Source organism: Ramularia collo-cygni (genome assembly GCF_900074925.1).
Source record: "Ramularia collo-cygni strain URUG2 genome assembly, contig: RCC_scaffold17, whole genome shotgun sequence".
NCBI lineage: Eukaryota > Fungi > Ascomycota > Dothideomycetes > Mycosphaerellales > Mycosphaerellaceae > Ramularia > Ramularia collo-cygni.
In genome coordinates, this window is record NW_019716271.1 from 508,231 (window position 1) to 520,825 (window position 12,595).

The 12,595-nt window shown below is 52.3% G+C and overlaps 4 protein-coding genes; all 4 read right to left on the minus strand.

The window, feature by feature from the left end:
- Positions 1-428: 428 nt before the first annotated feature.
- RCC_09374 (uncharacterized protein) lies at positions 429-3,272 on the minus strand (the record flags this gene model as incomplete). XM_023774616.1 has 2 exons in its annotated part: positions 429-2,442; positions 2,515-3,272. 2 exons carry the CDS (start codon positions 3,270-3,272, stop codon positions 429-431), a joined length of 2,772 nt encoding a protein of 923 aa, XP_023630384.1.
- A 1,321-nt stretch (positions 3,273-4,593) lies between these two features.
- RCC_09375 (related to MID1 protein) lies at positions 4,594-6,639 on the minus strand (the record flags this gene model as incomplete). The annotated part of the gene is made up of 1 exon (XM_023774617.1): positions 4,594-6,639. The coding sequence occupies one exon, from the start codon at positions 6,637-6,639 to the stop codon at positions 4,594-4,596; it is 2,046 nt and encodes a 681-aa protein (XP_023630385.1).
- A 537-nt stretch (positions 6,640-7,176) lies between these two features.
- On the minus strand, positions 7,177-9,725 carry RCC_09376 (related to histone deacetylase A; the record flags this gene model as incomplete). XM_023774618.1 has 3 exons in its annotated part: positions 7,177-7,869; positions 7,929-8,040; positions 8,092-9,725. 3 exons carry the CDS (start codon positions 9,723-9,725, stop codon positions 7,177-7,179), a joined length of 2,439 nt encoding a protein of 812 aa, XP_023630386.1.
- A 911-nt stretch (positions 9,726-10,636) lies between these two features.
- RCC_09377 (uncharacterized protein) lies at positions 10,637-12,082 on the minus strand (the record flags this gene model as incomplete). The annotated part of the gene is made up of 1 exon (XM_023774619.1): positions 10,637-12,082. One exon carries the CDS (start codon positions 12,080-12,082, stop codon positions 10,637-10,639), a length of 1,446 nt encoding a protein of 481 aa, XP_023630387.1.
- Between the last annotated feature and the right edge of the window lie 513 nt (positions 12,083-12,595).

Genomic DNA, 12,595 nt, shown 5'->3' on the forward strand with positions numbered 1-12,595 from the left:
TACTGCCGGCTGTGAAATATTTGATGGGACCGTGCGCCTGAATTGAACGGCAAGGAACAACAATGCATTTGGTGAAGAAACTAGGTACCACCAGAAACAGGAAGCCTCTAGTTAATCTCTGCAAGGCTGCTTCTTCTTGTGCTTACAGACACCTGTTCACTCGCGATGTTGTTGATTTAGTACGAGGAGATCTTTGGATTTCACCGGCCCTTGCTTATTCACTGATCAGCATCAGCATCATCTTCATGTCAATTTCATCAATTTTAGAGTGCTAGAGCCCATGGAAATAAGCCGTGCCAGATCTCAACCATCCTTTGCTCTTGAACCTCAAAAGCTTTTCCGCATGTCTCTCGCGCAGGCTTTCGTTGCACGTTCTCTTGAGTCACTGCAGAGAGCTTCAGATCTCACCCTGCTCGTAAGCCTCACATCTAGCGATGTGCGGCTCTGCAGTCTTGAGCGTCTTGATGGCCGCCTCGACCGCGGTCTTGATCTTCTCCACAGCCACTGGTGATATCACCCTCCTCCTTGACCTCATCCTTCTGAAAGTGATTGTCAAAGTACGTGGCGATCTTGCCGTATCCGGTCTCGATAATGCCGTTGCACTTCTCAGACCACGTCTTCAGATACGCCGTGAGATCCTCCTTGGCAAGCTGACCGACGGTGAGGAAAATGCTCTTCTCGCCGCTTTCGCCTCGAAACTTGTTCAAGATCACCTCGACGCGGGCTGCTCCAATGGTAGGCTTCTTCGCCCGACGCTTACGCTTGCCACCAGTGCTGTTCTTCGGTGGAGATGGGAGATCCTTGGGAATGTGAGTCTTGGCTGAGAGTAGCGTAGCCGCCTTGTAGGTGTCTCCCATGCCCTTTGCGAAGTAGCTCCCATCCACATCAAGAGTCGCAGCATGGCGACACTGATCGATCTTGACCTTCAACTCGTCAAGCTCATCCACAATCTGCTCGGCGATCTCGATGGCCGTGCCGTTGACGAAGCTGAGGAACGGTCCAAGTACACTGCCCTGCGCATCTTTCGAATAGCGAATGTCGCCGCACAGTCCCTGGAAAAGATCCTGGACATCATGTGAGAAGACCCTCTTGATATCTTCGAGGTCACTGTTGAGCTTGTTAAAGGCCGGATGGWGTTTGTTGGCTGAGATCTCAACGAGGTCGCGGTTCCATCTCATGTCGCCGTGGGTCTTGTGGGTCTCCCACTCCCCACCCCTAGCACAGAAGCCTTTGAATGTACCCGCGTTCATTTCCGCCCATCGGGACAACTGGGACTGTGCCTCATCTCGCCACTCGGGAAGGTTATTCGTTATGGTTCCAGTAACCTGCTTCTCGAACGCCTGGATGATCGAGGCGATGAGGACTGCGACCGGCTGAGTGTGCTTGTGAAGGACCCTGTCGACAATCTTGCGGACCTCAGTGATTCTCTCAAGCTTGGACTTGGTCAGAATACCAGTGACACCGTTCAAGATGTTTGGAAGCTGGTTCGTGACAATTTGTTTGAGAGTTTGCAGCTTCCCTATAGTCGGGATGGCGAGAAGCACTTGGCGTAGCTGTGGGATCCCGGTGGCCTGCAGATCGAGGAACGGCGCTTCTTTTGGATCGGAGTCCTTCGGATCGTAGCCCTTGACGTGGAGCTGGTATTGCGTGTTGGAGATGAAGCTGACGGGAAGATCAGGGGTGTCCTTCGACTTGTCGATCGCCTTGAGTCTGCCTTTCAAATTGTTTTGGATGTCGCGGCAACGAATCTCGATCGTGGCTTGTTTTACCGCTGCTGCTGCCTTCGCTTTAGATGAGAGCAAAAAATCCAACCGCCCGTCCATGGCCTCAAATTTGGCACTGTCGACGCCCTTCGCCTGCTTCTTGGCAGCTTCAGTTTCCTTGATCTCGGAGAGAATTCTCCTGTGCTTCGTTTCTACCCTCTCCAAAGAAGCCTTGCCCTCCGCATCCAAGTCTTCCAAGTCCAGAGGCTTCATCTCATCGATCGAAGTGACAACCAGACGGATGTTGTTGGTTCTGCCAAGAGCGACACACTCGCGTAGAAGCTGGTCCAGCGGTGAATTTTGATCGATGCGCTTGTATGTGAGGAAGATAAGAATGGTGCCTGCAACCTTCAGGTATCGCATCGTGTTCTGAACGACAGCCAAGTTCTGGTCATTGAAGCCGGGAGTGTCTGCCAGGATCACGCCGCGGTTGAGGACGGGAATGTTCTGGTGTACCACGACCTTGCGAATGATGGGCCAGGGTGAGCCTTTCTTGACTTTGGATCCTCGGCCCTTGGGTGGACGGCACACACGCTTGAAGACGTCCTGGAGTTCCAACTCGCTGTTTACATCGTAGCGCTCCTCGCCATCGTTGCTCACCTCCCGAGTGGCGAGAAACTCCTTCACAAAGCCGTAAATCTTTGTGCAAACCGTGTCCATCTCCTCTTCGCCGTTGTCACTGAAAAACTCCTCCGCAGACTCGTCATTTTAAAACTCTTCCCTGTGCGACAGAAGATGGGTGAAGAAGCACAGTGCAGTCTGGAATTTCTGCTTAAGTGCGCTCTCACTGCCTTCAGAATGCTCGCCAGAATCTTCAAAGATCGCCTCGTTCATGTCGCCGTAATGCGTGATAATTTGTCTGTTAATATCTTGCTGGGAGTAGTAGGTTGCGACGACGCGAAATGTCGAAATCTGGTCGGGCATGGCAGATTGGTACTCGTGCACGAGATATGTACCTCGATCATCTCCATCATGCTCGAAAGCCACCTTCTTCTGGCTCATGATCGAGTTGATCGCACTGGACTTTCCGCTACCGGCTGGACCAAGTGCTGCGACAGAGCCTGGCTTCTTGTATCTGTCGGATGGGATCCGACAGTCAGCAAGGCCAGAAGGCCCGCATACAGTCTCCATCGCCTCATTGTAGTATCCGGCAAGCTTGGCTTCGGTATAGGTTTGTAGAACATGTTCTACAACCTTCGTGACGGTTTCCTCTGCTAGGATGAAATCAGGAAAGTAGGATCCGCAGGCCGGCAGCCTCTCCTTGCTGGCATCGTATCTGGGGACACGGCCATCCTTATCCAGTAAAGACTTGCCGCTCTCCGATGGAGAATCGGCGGAAGTGAGTTTGAAGGCATCCTCCACCGGCTTATTTGCAGCGAGATCAGGATGTCTCTCGGACGCATCCTGGCCTACGAAGAGTGAGTCTGGCTCTGGAGAGACGATCCGGCTGGGCTTTACATCCTCACTGCTCGGGGATTGCGCACTCGTTGTCGAGCTAGCATCAGACATGCTGCGTAAGTGAGAGTACGGTGACAAGGTCGTGCGAGCGATTGGGTGAGAAGCGAGGATGATTCGTTGTTATGAGAAGCGACGATGTGTTTTGGCGACAAGCGGTGATGTGTCGATAGAGTTGGAAGAAAGTGAAATGGGTAGTCGAAGTGCAGGCCAAAGTCTTGTGGTGAGTGAGCTCAGCGCTTTTCACATCGAATAGCTAGCTCTGGAACAGCTTCGAAGGCGCCACAGAAAGAGATGTGACGGACTAGCGGTAGGCGGAATGCCAATCTTTCTGAAGAAGCAGGAAGAAGAGCGGAGTGATTGGCGAAGTAGAGCTGATCGATGGAGAGATGGTTGATGAGAAGATGGTTGACGCAGAGTTGGTCAAGCGTTCGGCTTGTGACAGTCCACGCAGCAACTTCACAAGTGGCACACACGCCGCCTTGTCGTGTATGCGGTGCACGATTCGCAGCGCGTCGCGGATGCGCTGCGATCGATGATGCTGCGTTAGCACAGTACGATGTTATGCAGGCAACTCAATGGCCAAGGAAGAGAGTTGCGGGAAGAAGGCGTTGTTGACGATGTTGGTGTAGTCGAAGACGTTGTTGAAGGTGAAGAGAAACAGGAGGTGATGATCGCAGCGGTGATTGGAGTAGTCAGAGTCGTGGTCAAGTCGCGGCGGCAGTCGATGCCTGACGGCAATGTGAATGAACCTCGCTTAGTCTGTGAATGAACGCAGCGGCGTCACAGAACTACTACTAGTCAACTTGTTTGTGCGCAGAGGATGTTTCGATGCGTGGTCGCTTCACAACAGGGGACGATACTGCTCGATTGTGCGTACATCAAGAGCCGTCGCCTACCTGCTGTGAGTCGTCAATCTCCGAGACGGGCGGGTCTGCAAAGGGAGATGTTCGCGTTGTGATGAGAAGATCTGTAGCTCGTGAGAGATCAAACCATGACCCAGGGAACAGTAGATTGCAGCCCCGAGGGATGGAGAAATTGAAAGTCGCTGGCTCTCCTAGTAGTCAATCGGCGACCATGCTCGCGAAAGGGTAGCTACGGTAACCAAAATGGGCTGTCTCGCAGAGAGTCAAGTGCCCTACTGAGAATAATATCCTCTTGGTCGTGTTGCCGCTTTTGCAGAGAATCCAACATCGTTAATCGCGGCAAGTAGTGCCCGCAACCTCAAGCATCGGCAACAGCAAGGGGCGCCTAGTTCGGAAACATGGGAAGGGCAATCCAGAAGAGCGCGGAACCGCGTAAAATCGTAAATGTTCTCAGGACAGTCCTGAGCAACCACTCCCATTCTCATTATTCGCTAAATTTCCATCATCAATCATGTCAGCGCAAGGGTCCATCCTAAGACAGCAGCAAACGCCAAAGCCCGCCAGACAGGCATTCCGGCACCAGCAGCAGCATTAACATAATACACCGCTCCCAAATAGCTGCACGTGACCCCATTGGAGCTTCTCACCCCGTAGCCGGCCTCCAGTCCTCGCCCGCGATATGGACATACAAATCCAATGGACGCAGGACAGCTCTGCATAAGACTATAGCAGAGATCTTCGCAAGGCAAGACTTCCTTATACGGCCCCGGTTTGATTATCTCGTCGATTTGCTGATTACGGGACCGGTTTGTGGCAAAGCTCGACATGTAGGTCTGGTCGAATGCATTGCTACCTTGGATGGAAGGCGCATTAGGCATGGCGACGTAGCGGGAGTTGAGAAACTCCGAATCCAGCATCGAATCATTGTTGTAAAATGGCTGACCAACATTGCGGATTTGCAGATAGTCTGCGTCATTTGTGAAGTCCTGACATCGAGGAATTGAAACAGCGCAAAGCCATTCTTTGTACGCTGCTGCGCAATCATTGCAAGTCTTCGCAAGCGAGTACTGTGCATCGGCTGTCGTATTGCAAGGAATCTGGGCCAGGGTCCAGTTGAATGGTGCCCACCACGTGGTAGTGTAGTTCTCGTAAAAGGATTGCAGTTCCTCGAACGTGGCCATTGTGTTCGGATTGGCGGGTACAGCGTATGCTACCTCATCGCAGAACGTCATGTTATAAAGAAGCTGGCAGTTGCCGTCAGACTTCGTTGTGAAGGATACTGGCTGCCAGACCTTGCCGCCGCCGCCAACCACGCCATCCCCGTAATCAGTTGAATTGCCCCTCATGGCCAGAAATCCACGATATTCACTGGAGCTATTGAGGTTGGTGACAAGGAACTGCTCTTTGGGCTTCTTCCCGAGGCCACGCGTGATCATGCCCATCTGCACGTGCGTCTCCTGGCCAAGTAAATCTTCTCGACTTGCTTCGATCTGGTCGTTGGCTTTAACAAAGGTATCAAGGCCGCAGTAGGAATTCTCCATGCCCCATAGACCAGTGAGATTTGTGTTCGCTGCAAACATGATAAAGGGTGCGGTGAGATTCATCCACTGCTGGTAGACTGTGTCCGATGGCTCGGATATGGTGAGGTTGTCAGTCACTAAGAGCGCAGAGTTGTGATCTGTGTCAACGAGGAACAGAAAGGCGTCCGAGGTCTCAACAGAGTGGAAGTAGCCATCGATCGAAGCCGCTAGCGAATAGGTCCAAAAGCCTGTGAAGCCTTCTGGCAGCTCCGGTGCAGACACAGCCAGACGCCAATCACCAGTCGCTCCCACCACTGAAGCATTAGCGAATCCGCCATTGAATGGCTGGATCGTTTGAGAGATGTTGCCCGCGCCCGGCCCAAGGTCGGTGTTGTTCTCTTTCGTCGACACATACAGTGTCAATTGGGGCGGTGCTTCGATTTGAGGTCCCGTCCCGTTCCATGTTGGCTGTCGGCAGACGTTGGCCGATATGTAGATCGTCCTGTTCAGATCACCTTCCTGTCGCGTTTCCAAAACGTTGCCCATTTCGTTGCCCAGTTCGTTGCGCTTGCGCAAGTCGGCATGCCTCACGCTATCCAACCGTCTCTCCTCTAAATCGCTCGGCAGTCCATCGCCGCTCTCAGTGCGGTTTCCCTCCAGAAGAGTGCGAGGGTATTCCAAGATCGTTGTGTTCCCCGCAGCGACATCGTACTTTGTGTCCACGTTGTTGCCTCGAATCTGGGTCGGCTCCACGGCTCTCCTCTCGTAGGAATGATGTTGATGATCACCTTCATCCTCGCCCGTGTCTGATCTCTCATCGCTCTCCTCCAGTCCGACCAGGTCCTCTATTCTGTGCCAGTTGTGGTCTTCCCCGCTACTTCTCGGCAAGCCGCGGCCATCTAGAAACAATTCGGCCGCATATGCAAAGTGTGGACTTGACAAAGACCAGTACACGAACGCCAGAAGGGCGAGCGCGGTCACAGACGCAAAGAGGCGGGCCTGCAGAGGCGTCAACTTTGGGCATTGAGGAAGCATGTTGTCAGAGGAGCGGCGCAGGGGCGCCGGGCGCCGCGATTATTCTTGGTTCTCCAGCTTAGCGAAAGTATTGCGCAATACAGGTGCGTGGGGGGGTTTCAAGTAGGGGGAGGAGGAATATCGTTTGGGCTCGGAGGTGTAGTTATGTTTTGGTCGTCGTGTAGTCCGGAGAAATAGGTGGGTACCTTACGCATTTCCGAACGTGACGCGCTCAGGGTAAAGTTTATCCCGAAATATCATTTGCGTGTGAGAAATACAATAGGCAGGACAACAACCTCATTGACTGGGTTTACGACCTGATCTTCGAGGAAACGATTACCATGGCATGGTAACAACGACGCATCGACCGTGAAAGGGTGCTCCAACGATTCTGTTGTTCTCGACTGCTATGTCTCGCTACCCCAACCCTAACCCTCAGGGGACTTATGGCGCGGACAGGCCACGGTATCTCCTATAAAGGAGAGGTATTCGACTACTCTGCGTCTCCCAGAGCGCCAGAAGACCAGATGTAGCCATAATCGCAGAATCGCCTTAAACTTAAATATTCGGACTCATGTTCCCTGTCAACGCACCGCCTGCCTTCTTCGGCGAAAGTACGAAGTTGCCAACCGGAGGAGGCTTCCTGGGCGGACTAGCCGATGAGGATGTGTCCGTGTCGTCCTCACTCGGTGCCTTGGCCCTCCAGTCTTCCGTTTCATCGAGCAAGCTCCTGAAGACCATCTCCCTGGCCTCAAGAAGCATGTCGCTAATGCAGCCAGCATCAGTTCTAGTGATGGCTCCGAAGCGCTTTTTGGGCTTCTTAGAAATCTCGTTGGAAAAGTACGCGTGCTCTTTAGCAATGAAGACCATGGAGTGGGAGTAGTACCAGTTTGGCAAGTAGTCGTTCGTCTGAGACTTGCACGACAAAAGGGGAACGTCCTCCACAAACGAGATGGCCTTTGTAATCATACGCTGAGCGCGTTCTTCATTCGCCTTGATGAAGCCCGTGATAGCTCCATGACCTATGTTAGTTCCGAGGAGGAAGACATGGGTGGCGTCGCTGAGCTCGACGTAGTTGTCCCACAGATACGTCAGAAGTTCAGATGCCTCCTTGATCCGTGCCTCGGTGCTCGCATTCTCTTGGTGATTATGGGCATCCGAATCGTCTGTGACATGTTTTGGAAGATTGATGTCGATGACGGCAAATTTGTGGCTCACTGCTTCTTGGATGTAGGTCTTCACGATATCAGTCTTCGATCATGTCAGCAATCTGTCTGCAGAAGCAGCAGAGATGTATTAGTGTCACTTACCACCCACGTGTTGTGCAGCTCGATCTTCCCTGTTCGAGGGTCAGGTGAGGCGATCATCTCAGGAGGATCATGAAGGATGACGAGGAGTGGCCGAGCGTCCATATAATTTGGTCTTTTCGTTGTCAGCACAATTCATCGCATTGACTGAAGCAAGGGTACCTACGTCGCGAGAACTTGTTGTTCAAACTCCTTTGCGAGCCGCTCCCGATTAATGAACAACGGATGCATAGAGTAGTCGTCGTACAAGGTCTCAGCTTGCCACTTCCGCACAACGTTGTGCATGCGCTCTCCATGCAGCGGTCCGGCCAACCTTGCGGATATGTCCTTTGGATACATCGACGCCCAAAACCTGCTCTGCTGACGCTGAACGAGCTTCACGTCATCCACGCCCGAATTGGTAGGAGTTAGACTTGAAAGTCGATCTGGTGGCTCTCCCATTAACGTACGACCAACAGCAAGAGCGGAGCGAGCAATAGAGTTGAGGTTGTATCCGCCTTCCAAACAGACGGCAATTTTGCCGTCGGCGAGCGACATCAGCATGTGTGTCATGTGCGCGTATCCAGCAGGCGTTACGTGGCAGCCTCCAAGCATGTCGCCCTCTGCAGCGTCGAAACCAGCCGCGATGATGACAAGATCTGGGTTGAACTCGGTCGCTATGGGCATAACAACCTGCTGGAAGGCGTATATGTAATCGGCGTCGCCCATGCMTCTTCTGCTCCATGGAATGWTGACGTTCGTGCCCAAACCTGCACCTTTCCCACAGTTGAGATGGTCTCCATAGACAGGTCGATCGTCTCGGTATGATCCCTCCGGATAGAATTTGCCCTTCATGTGTACATGTAGTGATATGTACAAGACGTTGGGATCGTCATAGTTGGCTTGCTGAATGCCATTGCCGTGATGTACATCCCAGTCCAAGATGAAGACCTTACGACATTGTGGGCCTGTATCTCCACGAAACTCCCTCTGGCATACCTTTGCGGCAATGCTCACATTGTCGTAGAAGCAAAATCCTTTGGCGTCCTCGCGCTCGGCATGATGTCCTGGAGGACGGATCACCGCGAATACGTTCTTCACTTTGCCTAGGAAGATGGCCCGGCACGCCTCAATGGCACCGCCTGCAGATAGCGCGGCGCAGTAAGGCGTGGTTGTGGACAGGTAGATCGAATCGTTGCTAACGTCCGGATGCTGTCGTTCAACCTTAAGCTGGTCACTGGTCTTACTGGCCAAGCTTTGCACCCAGTCCCAGTGTCGCTCGGAATGGACGAGAAGGACCTCCTCCTTTGTGACCTTGCGGGTGTCTATACGCCCCATGTAATAGGCTCCAGAAGATTCCGTCTCAGTTTGACTGCTCCAGACGAGGCCTCCGTTCACGAAAGCCTCAAAGATGGCATGGATGCGGCGCGGATCCTCCGGATGGAGATCATCTTCGGAAGGTTCGCTCTCCACATGGAATCGCATTCGAACGTCGTAGACAAGTCCGGTCTGGGAGGTCGAATATGGTAATGCAGCAAACTTTGCGGGCCTTGGTCCATCTTTGCGAACCAGCAGACCTTGGTCAGGCAGAGTCACTTCTCGCTTCAGTCCGCTTCCCTTAAGTGGGGCGACGGCGGCCTGGAAGGGCGGTCTTCCAATGGTACTAGGAACTGGGGATGGGTGCGTTCCAAGTCCAAGCTTGGCTCGACTATCAGCATCGTGAGCTTGGGGCTGAGTTTGAGTGATGCGCGAAGAGAATTCCGTCGTTTCTACCACGTCGCCATCGTGCATCAAAACGTCTTGATCCGTTGTAGGCTCCATGGCCGCGGCCGCAGAGGAGCGAAGGCCGCAGAGTTGCACCTCGTCACCGGCTCATTCCGCAAAGGCGAAGAGAACGTCTGTTTGTGGTTTGTGGCAAAAGCACCTGCACTATCACGTCAATATGTTTCAAGGTAATGTTTACTCTGCTTTGCGAGTTGAAATTCAAGAGCGTGGTGAAGCACTTGTAAGGATAGCGGGATTGTAACAGTTGTGGTTGACCATTGATTTGTGGAGGTGAATTGAAGCGAAGTGAAGTGAGGTGAGGTGAGGTGAGGTGAGCTGGCGGTGTTTGTCATTGGCTGTGATTGAGGGCGGTCGTTGTAGATTGAGCGCGAGGAAGGAACACACGGGCTGACTTACCGTATGATAGACACGCGTAGCCAGGTCAGCAACTCAGCGACAGGCAGCACTTGAGATGGTGTCACACTCGCGACCTAGCCAATCGATGGTGTTATCTCGCGCGGACGATTTAGTAGATGGGCTGCGGTCTGAGTCGATCGCGCGTAGTGCGGTAGTAGTAAGTTAATGGTAAATTCAGAGAGGACTAGAAGTTTTAACCGTATCTCATTGCACCGCCATTGGAAACACTTCAGCTTACGTAAAGCTAGCTTCGCGTCTTTGCAAACACAGGTACCTAGGTAAATCCTACTAGCTTTGATCTAATAAATGTCTCCAACATTTTCTATACGCCTATTCAAATGCATGTAATTCACAAGTAGATATCTACAGTTCCTTGCTTTGGAAATACGCCCGCTTCAAAATGCTACTTTTCGTACCTCCCATGCAATGAAAACCCCCCCTTTAACCCACAAAGCTTTTCTGCATCAAAGCAGCAGTCATCTTCAAAAGTGTCATCCACGTCCATATTGGCAGATTTCGTTGGTCGGGTGACAAGAACGCTTCGAAGATAATCAAGCAGCATGTCCCGTAGGTCCACTGGAACTATAATCCGTCGTAACAAAGGCCCGATCGATCTCATCAAGGCCCTCGCAACAATACTGTAGCGTCTCCGCAATATCATGCGACCTCGAAAGCTTCGTGTTGGGATCCAGAAGGATGTCAAATTCAGCCCAGACTCCGTCTCCCGCATGGTAGGCCGTCACGCTTTTAAAGCCCTGAACAACCGGACTKAAGCGGTAAGCAAGATACATGAGCTTCTTAGTGAGGTTGTCGTCCGCTGCTTCTCCTGAAAGTCGCGTGACATTCGCAAAGGAAGTGGATGCCCAGTCGTAGATGATATACAGAGAAAGCAGGCCAGCGCCGGCAGGGTCCAACCACCATACATCTGCGACGGAGCCGATCAGAGGAAACGCGAGGGTGAGGGTATTAAAGATGACATCCGTTTTGCAGTCCTGAGCTAAGGCTTGTACTTGTGTCGTCTTGATAGGAATACAGCCGAAGAATATAATGCCTTTGATGAGTATAGTGGCCCCCATGGCTCCGATAGCTACTGGCGGGAGAGACTCTGCTTTGCCCTTCAATGGCATTAGTTTCTCCACAGACTCCTGCAAGATTTGTGCAAAGGAGATGACCATGATGATAGAGAAGACCAGAATCCCCAGGGGCTCCAGACGTTGTCTTCCAACTGGAAAGCGTCGTTGTAGTGCGTTTAGTCTCCATGCCACCAGTTTGTTGGTAGTCCACACGATGAGCGTGCAAAGCAGATCCAGAGCAGAATCAACCAGTGATGCGATGAGCGATAGAGAACCGCTGCTGAACGCAGCCACGATCTTTCCAATCAGCAGAATAATGTTTGCAATGACGTTGATGTTAATCGCCCACTTCGCCTTCCAGGCAGCATTTGCCCGTTTATCCTGCTCCTCCTGAGGGAGCAGTTCTTGAATGTGACCTGCATGGTCTTGAAGGCCTCCATGACGCTCTGCAATACCATCTCTGTCAGGATCCGGATCCATAGATTCAAGGACATCATCAGCGACTGCCATCACAATGGCATCGACATGTAGCCAGTCATTAAGCCTCTCGTTCTGGTCCTCATAGAACTTCCGCACAGCTTTGTTCTTGATCTCCTTGAGCTCTTCATCACTTTTCCGGAAACACTCCAATTCATCTCTTTTGACATTGTCCAGCAAAGCCTTCTTCAGATCGTCTCGGTGTTTATCCTCCAAAGCTGTCCTCGCAGCATCCTTGAAACGCCAAATCCTGGGACGAGGTCTAGCATTTCCTTTGGCATCTGCATATCCGTTGCCATTACCGTTTGTCACCTCGTCGTRATAACTGTTTCCTCTCTCAAGATCTCTCCGACTGCCAGCACTTCGAGAGCTCCATGGTCTTGGTGTTTTGCTCGAGTGTTTGCGTACGGGGTCCACTCCGGCTGGAAGAGCTCTCTTTCCGACCATGTCTTCTCGTTATGACAGGGTAGACCTGGTTGGCAAGGGCGAGTCAGATCAGGGGATAGTTCGGTCAGGATGTCAAATGTAAGTTTGAACAGGGAACATCGCTGATGCTCGGGCTGAAACTGCTCGCGTCCTCCGCGGCCAGGTTTGTTTCTAGGACATGTCATCATTGGTGACGTGTTGGGCACGCGTCTGCTTCCGGCGTCCAAGTGCCACGTTAGAGGGCTCGGCCCGGGACAGGAAAATGGCGGCCTTTGAAAATGTACACCTGCAGTCGTGCCGGGATCCGCCCAAGCCTGATTGAAACGGCGGTCAGTCAGTTGTGTGAGGAAAGTTGAGTAATAGTGATTCCCAGCAACCGGAAGACGATGCGCCAGCTGGGCAGAGCAAGACTTAAAGACAATATATCCATCCTAAGGGCTGGTGAAATTGAAGATTGCCGCCTCTCGATGTGGTGAATCGACGACAACGCTCACGAACAGGTAGCTACAAGCACAAATAGCAGCAGGCTTGCGG